Here is a 12,173-nt window from a genome sequence, read left to right as displayed (position 1 = left end):
AGCTTGGGAGAGTTGAGGACTTAAGTACCTTCCGCCTTCGTGAGATTACGGTCCCTGTTTATTGAAGAGGAGCTGCGCTGCAGGACTCAGAAGCAGATTCCTTGGTGTGCATATTTTTTGCAAAGAGTACATATTATTTGCTTAAAAAAGAGCTGTACTTTCCAATCAAATGCGATCAGTAAAACATTTCTGATCCAGTAATTAAAATTGTGTTCTAAACCGTAATAAATTATAAACATACAGCCAATTATTTCGGTCTTATTTCAGTTTGACCGCAGACCATTTTGGCGCTTCAGTTCCGCAGCCTTACTGATGTCGCTGGGGATTGGTTCTAGACCGCATTCGGGCTCCGGCTCCGCGACCTATGTAAAATTGACCTTGCGTTCACCGCTGGTTCCGAGACCAGCCTAGGGTGGCTTCCGGGCGTCCGCTACCCCCAGGCACAGGAAGCCCAGCATGCCTCCGACCCAGCGGCCTACGCTCCGCAGCGCATGTCAGTCGAAGCCACGAACTCGAGCTTTGGTGCTAATCTTGAGGGCGGCGGCGCACCACTGCTTACTCGTGTCTTCATTATCATAGTCTTTCTGCATTGGTTAAACAGGATAAGTTGCTGTGCCTCGCAGGCGCAGCGTTTTTCTCGATTTCTAAATCTTCAACGAACTGCGAACGAACTGCTGGTAATTCTTTCCGCTCACACGTAGTTTTCGTTATTGTCCCGGGTTTATTGAAATCAATTTTACTTATTCTCTAAATTAGCCCTGTTTCATTCTCGTCCGTTATTACCGCAACTTCCAGTGTTCGCTGTAATGCTCCTAAAATGCACTGATATGCATCAGGATGTAAAACTTTACCAGGGACAAAGTGTACACACGTGTGAGTAATGCGAAAGCATTTTAATTCTATTCTCAATCTAGTTGAATTCTAATCCATCCCTCTTCTAATTCTATTCCAATTCTATTCTAACTTTATTCTACTTCTTTGTAGCTGGTGCAGTTGGACCTACTAGTACTGACTATTACTAGTCAACACTTCGCACTTTCCCGCTTTTTATGATGTTACATCGTATTCACTTATCGGGAGTTTTTTGACGCAGCCACGTTTTGGGAGACGACAGATGTTCGTGTCGATGAGCCATCATTTAATGATGTCGCATTAATGCGTAACTAAACGCCTTTTATGCGATTTCAAGCTGGATTATCTTATGAATGCGTCCACATGTTTCCCGTAAAGCAAAGCGAGAGAGGCGATATCTGGGCACGCAGTTGCCACTTGCGATTAAAAGCGATAACATCTGTGGTTGAATCAGGGCGATACACTGGGCCTCAAGCGAGACGCAAGAGGTAGCCGCCTACAATATCTTCATAGCGTAAACAGCGTTCGCCAGCACACGATTAGCAATCATGCATGGCAAAAGAATCGGCAAGTGATATACAGGATGTTTCATGCAACGCTACTAGATTACCTGGACAGTTTGCAAACTTCGCTGCAGATCGGCGGCCAAACGTGGCCCCATTCGGCTCCCTTTCGTGAGGTGGCGCTTTCGACGCTGTTGGCGCGCTCTGGCCGGTCTCTCGTCACACGAACTATCGCTATGAGACGAGCGCGCCGTGTTTCACGCCCCTTTACGCCGCTAATTCCTATTTAACTAAGGTATTTCCAAGATAGGACACAAATATTATTCTGAATGTGCAACTATAGTGGCATTAAGGCTGCGCGAACGGTCCTCGGCGGCAGAGGTACGATCAGGATGTCTGAATCAGTAGCTATTTCGATGAGACATCTGGTTCTTGGTCGGGCATAGTTTTTTGTTCCATTTACTTCCCTGCAAACTAATTGACTCTTTGCTTACGGCGAGCGAGAAAAGGTAATCTAGTAACGTTGGTTTCATGTGAGATTTTACACACTTTAAAAAAAAAAGGCTTTCTGAGTTAGAACAGCGATTTTTTCGGCATAGCATTGTCAGCGGTATACAGTACTACATCGTAATAGAGCAAAGACGTGCTAACTAGCAGGATGGTTAACGAATATTGAATACTTAACTTGAAGACTTGTTAGCGTTACATTCCTTAATTACTGAGAGGCGTGTAGACCGCGGTAATTAATATCCATATCAGTTTTTAGAATTTCGAAAACGCGATAACCTTCGGTGCTGTGGCTCAACAAATTATTGCTCCTTCACGTCCAAATACATGCGCTTTCGAGAAGCTTGCAGGCAAAGCAACTCTTCCAGTGGATGCAACTCGTCGAAATAGCTCAAATTTGTTAAACAGCGCCAAGGGTAACCAAGTTTTCGATATTTTAGAAACTAATATGAATATTACTTACCGTGGGCTACATCCCTTTCAGTAATTAAGGAACCTAAAAGTAATAGTTAAACAGTTAACTATTCAATATTTGTTAACCAGCCTGCTAGTTAGCAAGTCTGCTGTATTCTGATGTAGTACACCGCTGACAATTCTATGCTGAAAAAATCGGTATGCTAACTCAAAAGGCTTGTTTTTAGAGATTGTGCAAACTCTTAGTTTAAACCACCTGTATATGCGCTCTCGTGCTGAAACTGCTGTTCTCACCGCAGAGCGTTGAGCGAGCCATCGCTGCCTGCCTAGCTTCTCGCTTGCAAGGCGAGATATACTGCATGTTTATAAAGCAACGCCGTCTCACTTACGATCGCCAAATTAAAGCTAAGCTCACAACACACAGCCAAGATTGCTCCATGAAATTTTAGTGCTTAGTAAAAAAGCATGTTCGTGCTTTTTGTGACCGAGTTGACGCTAACTCAGCAGCGTGAAATGTATTTCTTGGTGTGAAATTTCTACTGAAATATGAAATCTAATTTTTCATTTGATTCATATTTGTGGCTGTATGAATGACGCAGAGATTGTTATGGGCGCCTTGATAACTTGCACTAATAACCTATGTTCGTGGTCTAGCCTAAGAGAGCCTAGTCACACAGCTCTTCACATAATCGCTGTTAACTTGCCAGTACAAACTTGGCTGTGAAAACCAGTACCTTCGACTTTCTTGTTTTTTTTCTAAATTAAGAAAACAGCTGAGTTTCTAGTTAAACCATCCTTTTTATCATTACAAGCCTGTAATGAATAGATATGGACGAACTTCAGATGTCTCCAGTGATTCTTTAAGCCAAATTTATTTTAAGTTCGTGCAAGTCAGGCGTTTGTTTTTCCTGAGCGACTCGATGTGCATAACGTGGAGCAACTGCGGCCACTTGATCCCTAGTATACTTGTTAGAGCTTTGTGGTGCTCTTCCTTTGAGGTTGCATACAACGTCGACTGTAACAACGGAAGCCGCACGCGTCGTTGAGACAGATAGCACCGCTCACTGTGTAGGGAACCACACGAAACACGACGCCCGCACCCTCTGCCCGCCCTGTCTGAGTGTGGCTGGCTTTGCAGCGGCACCTGACAAGATTATTGCAGTTTAAGCTCGCGAGTTTGTTTCGTAAGAGGACCTGTGAGAAACTGATCATCTCGGGTAAATCAAAAAAAGGGCAGAATATAAAACAAACATGACAGCCTCAATACGGAATTGAAAATCTTTATTTTACTTAGAATCAGGGTATTAGTGTTGTCTTTTACGATGCGTTGGACACGCTTCTGAGAGTTTTGTCTGGGAGCAGCTGATCCCCGTCACCGGTGCCTGAAAAGTAAATAGAAGTCTGTTTTTATTTATGAGAACATTAGAAATGAGAATATTAAATTTAAACATTTGTTGATAACAGCTTAGGAAAATATGCGGTAGCAGTCTTCCTGGGCCGAAAAAACATATCATTAATTCGAAGATAAATTTTCATTGAAGTCATTAAGTATCTGCGGAGCTGCTGCAGAGTCCAGGAATAGGGAAGTTTCAAAAGTGAGCATTGTTACATTGCATAATTTTAAAATAAATGTACCTGAAAGAAGCCATATTACAGCGTCAAGGTATGCAGGCAGCTAGCAACTGGTATCGGAAAAATTTGTTGTTTTAAAAAATTCGTGCACCTCATATGTCAATTCAGTGATTTGTGAAGCTACCCTTTGGAAAACATGTAATGGTGTGTTCGGTGTTAATATGCATGAGGAGAACACCCTTGCTTCGGAACGTTAAAATTATTCCTGTTCCGACCGAATACTTGCTTCCCTCTTGGACTGTGTCGGCTCTTGATGGTGGATTTCCGGTTATAATACTTAGAAAATTATGAACCATTGATTTATCGATACATTGATTCAGGGCGTTTCAGCTAAGATTCTACACAATTTTTAAAAATAGTCATCTTGAGTTCGAAGGACGCTTTTTTTGGCATAGCATTGTATGCGGTGCACTACATCAGAATACCGCTGAGACGTGCTAACTACCAGTTGGTTAACAAATTCTGAAAAGTTAACTTTCTAACTATTAATGTTAGGCTCCTTAATCACTTTAAGGCGTTGAGCCCACTCTAAGCGATATCCACATGAATTTTTAGAATTTTCAGAAAGCGGTTATCCTCGGCGATGTGGCGAAACAACTTTAAGGCTATTTCGACGAGTTTTGTGGACTAGAGAGGTTCCTTTACCTGCAAGCTTCTCGAAAGCATATGTATTTTGCTACATTGTAGCCAAATTTGTTTGGGCCACAGCACCGAGGAAAACCGTCTTTTCAAAATCTAAATAGTGATATGGATATTAAATACGGAGGGCTGCACGCTTTTCAATAATTAAGAAGCCTAACAGTTACAGTTATAAAGCTAGGTAATCAATATTAGTTAACCATTAACCAGCCTGGTAGTTAGCCCTTACTACACTACACCCGTAGGTACGTACTTCTACGTAGAGTACACCCATGTGTACTACACGTTCTACACCGCTGAAAATGCAATAGCGAAAAAAGGTCGCCTTACTCAAACAGCCTACCTTTAAAAATTGAGCAAAATCTTAGGTGAAGCACCCTGTATGATGCCTGGCGCATGATGCCGGGTCTCATGATTCAACTGCTGGCAACAGAAAACTGCTCATCGAGTCACATATATTATTAAATACCCTGCTCTTAGAGCTTATAATTTCGTATACACCCTATACTTATTTTAAACGGCGCATTTCAGACCGTGTATGGACTGCATATTTTTCGCACTAGAAATGTCAGGAACGCAGCGCAATGTTTCCAGTGCGACTGAGATCGACATATTAGCTCACCGTCGGTTTCGAGCTGTCCTCAGTGGGAGAAGGGCTCATCACTGCGTGGGGGCGGCAGCTCTGAAAATAAAACAGCAGTTGCGTTACAAACGAATACCACCTTGCAAAGTTGAATTATCTACGAAGGCATAAAAATGCATGTAGGCGCCACAGACCCAATGCAAAGGTTTAGCACCTAAGTTACAATTGTTTCATGGCGCAAGGCATGGTTTAGTGGAGGTCATCGGGACAGGCGTTTGTCCTTCAGCGTCCCTAATTAAGCTGAGAACAAAAGTCGTGACGTAGACAAAATATGCACCTTTTGTAACCCTAGGATGTGTTCAAACGAGTCATTACCCGCAAAAAAGATGTGCACACAAGAAAGTGCGCAGGACCAGTCCGTATTCTGTAACTGCCCAGGACACAGAACCGGCCCACATATTTTCCTGTATATTGATAGTTCGTTCAGAACAGTATTCAGGGTGTCGAACAGCTATTGTAAGTCGTGTTTTCTTCATATATATTGTTGCACAAAACTCCTAGTAGTGAAGATGTTCAAAACACTCACCGGGCACTATGAGGCCTTCCTAGCTTTTGAGCTCTTTGAGATCCGCTTGATCCGAGTGTGCCAAACGAGCCTGAGCTCCCGCCAGGAAAAGCAGACCCCCATGTGGCGCCGCCGTAGCCGCTACCAAGGCCACCGCCAAAACCGCTGCCGTAGCCTCCTCCAAGACCGCTCTCAAATCCGCTACCAAAACCACTGCCGTAGCCGTACCCGCTCCCGAAACCATCGGAGCCATGGAAGCCATAACCACCGCTTGGAGCCCAACCGTATGAACCCCCCCAGTAACCACCGGTGGGAGCTCCCCAAGATACAAAGCCTCCAGATCCTGGCGCGCCAGATCCCCATGAGCCAGAGCCAGAGCCAGAGCCGAAGCCGAAATGTCCACCGGTCAAACCAGCGCCGGAACCTCCGGCACTTGCACCCGATCCACCACCAAGGGCCCCACCAAATCCTGCACTGCTTCCGGAATGAGGAGCGCCGCTTGAAGCAGCACCTGCCCCACCAGCGCTGGAACCGCCCAAGCCGAAGCCACCAGCAGATGCACCTGCGCCATGTGCGCCACTGCCATGGGAACCAAATCCACCGGAACCGAATCCACCGGAACCGAATCCACCGGAACCAAATCCACCGGAACCAAATCCACCGGGACCAAATCCACCGGGACCAAATCCACCGGAACCAAATCCACCGGAACCAAATCCACTGCCAGCTGGAGCACCGCTACCAGAGGAACTGCCGAAGGTACCCCCAAGGCCGCTACTCGAACCACCCCAGGAACCCCAAGTAGAGCCACTCGATCCTGTCGCAGCGCCAGCCGAGCCAGCACCCAGGGGGGCACCCGCGGAGCCACTGGCTCCGAATGCACCGCCGCCGAATGAACTACCGGCGCCGGAACTACCGAAGGAACTACCTTCTAATCCTGGCAAAGGACTACTCAAGGAGCCGCCCAGGGCACCACTACCGGCGGAGCCGCCCAGGACACCACTACCGGAGGAGGCGCCCACTTCAGTCTTGCTCCCGTGTGCTGGTGCAGCTGCGCTGGAGGTCAACGAAGCTAAAAATAAAAATAAAGAAATCAGAGAAGTTAGTTCTAGTACCTTTTATGCAATTGAACGCTCTCGTACTGACGCCACGAGTAGTACGCAAGAGCCAGTAATTGTACTGTATTATTTGAAATAGAAATCAATCAAATCAAATTTATTGAGTACACATAAAGGGAACCATTATTAGTTATATACAGAAGAGTTTCCCACAGACCGTAGACTGTACCGGCACCACGAACGAGTAACATGCATAAGACTGCAAGAACAGCGCGTTTATCAACTCTACAAGGAATAGGATACGTAATTGAGAAGGAATAAATGAAGGAATGCAGAAAAAGGAGGAAGGGCGTAAAAAGCTGTTACATTTTAAAAATAGTTTTTCAGCAATCTTTCGAATCTAGAAGAAGACGAACATGATTTCAATAATACTTACAAAGTATCTCAAAATATAATGGCCACAAAGAAAAGCGTTATTTGTCCTTAATTACTGTGAACCTTTGGTAGTATTCAGCTATTTGTCCCAAAGACTGGAAACCCAATGGTAGTATGATTCTTTAGTAGATTTTTATCGATTAATTTATGAGGTATTTGATCTTTCGGAAGATGAAAAAGCAGAACGCGACTACTGATTAGAAAACATCATAACTGGCATTTAGCAAAAGTAAAATCCAATTAATTCGGATTTAACGGGACCGCAGAAAGCGTCCATATTAACGGCATGTCACGTTAAGGCCGGAACAGAAAAAAAACTATAACCAATTTGACCAACATCGCCAGGATATTATTTTCTTAAATATTTTGTCGTTGAATGTTTCAGATGACAAGTTTGCGTGGAAGTAACTTTGTTCCCCGTTGCGCCAAATAATGCAGCACGGTCGCGCTGCTAGATGAACCAATACATGTTTCTCAGGAGATTAAGATCATCAGCAGTTTATCCACAAACGAAAACACTCAAACTACTTCACAGAAAAAGCGCTCGGTGCGTAGGCTCATGTACTACCTTAATGTACAACGATTACAAGCTCGACAGTTACGCGGACAATGTCGGCAGCATTGTCAGTGAAGCTCATGCAATGAAAACAGAGATTAAACTTACAGAGTGCAGATTAAAACAAGACTGCATGTCATCGTACCATCTCGTCTGATTATAGCGATGAGTGCAGCATGTTTAGATTTCGTTTGGACACCGACGTCACTTGTGATATAGTGGCGAGACTTTTGAATGGCTCGCCTAGGCGCCATAAGATCATGCAAGCAATTCTGTCGACATGCGCTTTCCAGGAGATTACAAGGAAAAGGCACCTCTCCAGTGCACGTAACTCGTCGAAACGGCCAAAATTTGGTGGGCCGCAGCGCTGAGGGTAACCGAATTTTCGAAATTCTAGAAACTGATATGAATTTTGCTTACTGTGAACTACACTCATCTCAAGAATTAGGGAACCTAAGAGTAATAGTTAATAAGTTAACTACTTAGCATTTATTAATCATTTTACTAGTTAGCACGCCTTGCCTTGTATTCTAATCTGCTACACCGCTGGCAATGCTACGCCCAAAAATGCGTTCTTCTAGCTTAAAAAGCCTATTTTTTTTAAAAATGTGTCAAATCTTAGGTGAGACGCCCTGTATTAACACTAGAAAAAAAAAATGTCTTACGGACGTCACCTAGCGCCACACAGTTTTTATAACCGAAAATTTGGTAACGACCTGCGTCTACTATCTACGTTTAGCGGAGCAGTTCTCTTGTGTATCGGCGCAGAAAACGCGGTGATAAATTCGGCAAATACTTGGAATGCGCATTTTGGCAGTTTTATTCTGTGCAGTTTGAGTGCAGCAGAGCGTTGACAGTCTGGGCTGTCGCCGCTATCCTCTTAAGAACTCTAGGAAGGAACCTATTCTACTGTAGGTCACGTATTGAATTAAAAACAGTTACCCTTGGTGTCTCAATCTGTTTTAAGAGAAAGCTATTGTGGTCACATAAGATAAGGTTACTGTTAAGCAGGTGGGCCAAATCGTAGACGCCCTCGATGCGGACCTAGATCTAGCAAAACACGCTGCCTTTTTGGTGAGTGGTAGGACTGTCGTCTAACGTCTTTCCCCCGCATGAAGTCGAAAGGTAGGTGCGTTGTTAGCTTTCTGATTGCCTTTTTCTTTCCTTCTGATCACCCGACTAGAGAACAGGAATCTCGAGTATTGAAGCACGGATCACTTATTCTTGTCACTTCTTGGCACTAAACGGGGGCAAAAAAAAAATATCTCTATTATGTTTCTAAAGGCTCGTAGCAAGTCAAAATTAAGAGAAATTAAGTTTGTTCTTATTGAATTACTTGCCGCAACCAATGGTGTTAAGCTGGCATAATGAAAGCGTTTATGGCGCAAGTTAAAATTTGTCGCTATTGAGTTTCTCCGCAGCATAATTGTGATATGTATTTCACCGGAAGGGTTTGTTCTTGAGCAAAACTAAGTCTGCTGTACGGAACCCCTACTAGATCTTCACGGCAGTGCAGCGCATAATGTTAATTACGCTCAGCGTGAAGTGAAACAGTGTCAGTAGTCTGTCTCAAATTTTTAGTTTGAATTTTCAGTTATCATAAAAATCACGCGGAATTTCCAAGTCACCAACCCTAAAATAGAAAAGTGTTATAATTTTTTTAGCAGAATAAGAACTGGCTTTCATCAGTGATCGGCCTAGTTTTCGCTAAAGCAGCGTACCAGAAAATAATAGCGGCAGTTCCGTATGCCGAGCTTTCGTTATCCATGAATACCGGTCCGACAGAGATCGCTATTCCAGTTCAATTAATGTATTCTATTTCTGGATATCTGTTGTTTAAAAACAGCATTTGTTTAAACCGAACAAGGATGTTGGTGGCGCAAAGGCGCTGTGTGAAACGCGGGCAGACGAACGGTGGTACTGCGCTGTCGAGGTAGTTTTTTCAGCGTCTTTCCGCGCTACTAGATCAAGCAAGCCTTCGATTGTTTTTCGGCATTTTCTAGATTGCTGAGCTACAAATGATGATGAGGATTTTAATTTATAAGCAAACGGCAGTTCCGAGATTTGTTTCATCGTAACCTTGCGGCCACTGGGTGCAATATTTCGGCAGATGCGGTTTGCTTTGTAAGGTTGAATAGAGGTTCACTCTCCCTGGAGGTGAATTTCTTAGCAATGGGCAAAAGACATTTTTTTCTTGCACATTTTCTCGGATGTGCGTTTTTTTTGTCAATAGGGAAAGGGTTGCTGGAAGATATGAAGGAGTACGTTGTAGAAAGATTGCAGGTTGGTTTTAGGCCTCCGCCGGCTGGCTGATGCTTCACTATTACCCGTGGAAGCTCGCAGAGTTCTGTCTTCCAGCTGCGAGAATGCTAACTTTCTACTGCTAAGAATCACAATGTTTAAGGTGATCCTTTTTTTCAACTTTGCCTCTTGGGGAAAAAGTAATTAATTTCATGTCCCAGTATTTATTCCATCTTTCATAACCACATATCTAGCCTATGATCTCAAAATTTTCTGCTAATAGAAGTACGACTCACGGAATGATAGGTGGAGTATTTTCTCAATGTAGATTGATTACAGAAAAGAATGAAGGCGAATTGATTTCCAGGATAAACGCTAGTCTGCACAATGTTTGAAAGTCTTTCGAAGCACAGGAATTAGAATGCTTTTCGCAACGTAGAAACCGCTTTCCGTAATTTGTTTCACAACGAACAACAGAGTGTGCACGGAGGATGTAACAAAATAGATTTTTTCTGCAGCGGAGTGGACGAATGTGCAGGTTCTTCATCTCAAGCGCAAAAGTGATATAGGTAATGAGTTACTTTGGAGCCTCTGGTGTGGCGGTATAGGGAAGCACGTTTAATATGCGGCTCGTCGAAGCCAAAACAGAGAGATAGAAGACCGAGCAATAAGCAAGAGATATGCGTAAATGTCAAACAAGCTTGACGAGGTGCTTAAAAGGATGCTATTTATTATTAAAATACATTTTATTCCTATTCTTCTTGACGTTGGTTACGTTAAGTTTTTCTTCTACATTGTTTTTCTTATTTGTTGCCTCAAAGACAGGAAAGGTTCAAACGTATCATAATTATGGTGGCCTCCATGGGGGAAGCCTTGCTTCAAATATTAACCACGTAAGATGGTTAAAATGTTGGAACAAAGTCGCGAAGGGAGTGGTATGGTATTTCAGCTGCCACTAATACAGCGGTTAAGCGGGTACGCGCCGAAGGGGCTAAAATGGTAAGAAACTGCCAGTTATGAAATCAACAATTTCGCCGGTAGCTCACAAGAAGAAACACTGTGTAACTGCGCCTGTACACTTTCCCTCTAACCCTTCTTAAATTCATGCATCATTTGGTCGCCTGTCCGGGGTCTAAACTCACTACAGTTTTAGAGCGTTCATGTACGTTGCTCAAAAGAAGTGGCCAAGTCACCATCCCTTACCTGCCAACAGCAGCATGCTTGTCACAAAAGCTTTCATGGTGGCGGTGCTCTGCCTGGTGTCTTTCCTTTGACTACCTGAGGAAGAGTGAATTCTGAACAGGCAAAGTCGGCATATATAGTCCGCTGGATCGAACAGCAGTATGCTTTCGTAGGGCTGCTGTCTTTTCCTCTCGCCGCCTCCTCACCCGCACAGCATAAAAAAAAACAAAGCTAGAATCTGTAACTATGCATTTTTAATAAATCCGAACAAAGGTACACGGCGTTCCAATCAAAGAAAAAAAGACCTGTGCCCGTTTTTCTAGACTTTAGCGTGCTGTCGAGCGGTTATACTTCCCTACCAGCAGAGAATAAACCAACGGGCTTGAGGCTAAGAAACAGAACAATTGTTCTTTTGTGCTTCTTGCTGTGCTGTGAACGATCACCGATTCACCCTGGTTTAGATCATGCGTGATTGGGCAGTCTCAAGTTATTGTCCGGATGAAATATTATACCCTGTACCATGGGATTGCCTCGTGTTGAAACTTTTTACATTTATTTCCTTCCCCCCGTAACACTTGAACTGTGAGTGCGTCCTTCACTGAGTTGGATTCAGCGCAAAATCGGGCGCAATTGAGTATTAGTTACCCCATTTTATTACAGTCTTATAATGGCTAATTTCGCTTTTATTTCCTTGTGGAAGTCATGGTAAAGCTAAAAATGTGTAGCCTTTGTTTCTTCTATGGCCGTTATTTTTCTGCCTCTCTTCCGCTTCCTAACTTGATCGATAACATTTTAAAACCATTGTGTCGCCATTTTCTGTGAAATTTTCTTGGTAGGACTAAACCAAGGCGGACTGCGGCTCTTCGTGGCGTTTTCTTGTGCTAAACGAAAAACTAACCCTGCTTATGGAACTTAGTCTTCTAAAGAAGTGCTTGGATGGTTCTTTCCAGCATCACGCTGCCGAACAACTCAAAGGAAACGTCGGACTCTTAGGACTGAAACATTT

General features: G+C 43.7%; 1 protein-coding gene across 1 annotated transcript in view; it reads right to left on the bottom strand.

The window, feature by feature from the left end:
• Nucleotides 1–11,334, bottom strand: part of LOC149359591 (uncharacterized) — a 147,268-nt gene extending 135,934 nt beyond the window's left edge. The window contains exons 1-2 of the mRNA XM_089567707.1: nt 11,189–11,334; nt 5,778–6,767 (exon numbers count right to left, since the gene is read on the bottom strand). Coding sequence (XP_089423833.1) covers nt 5,778–6,767; nt 11,189–11,225 — 1,027 coding nt within the window. The 5' untranslated portion in view covers nt 11,226–11,334. The remainder of the gene's footprint in view (nt 1–5,777; nt 6,768–11,188) is intronic.
• Nucleotides 11,335–12,173: the final 839 nt, after the last annotated feature.

This window comes from Amblyomma mixtum, chromosome 2 (assembly GCF_055824585.1).
Source record: "Amblyomma mixtum isolate Tamu chromosome 2, ASM5582458v1, whole genome shotgun sequence".
In the NCBI taxonomy this organism is placed as follows: Eukaryota; Metazoa; Arthropoda; class Arachnida; order Ixodida; family Ixodidae; genus Amblyomma; species Amblyomma mixtum.
The sequence above is the reverse complement of the archived record's forward strand: the minus strand, read 5'-3'. Positions and strand labels throughout refer to the sequence as shown.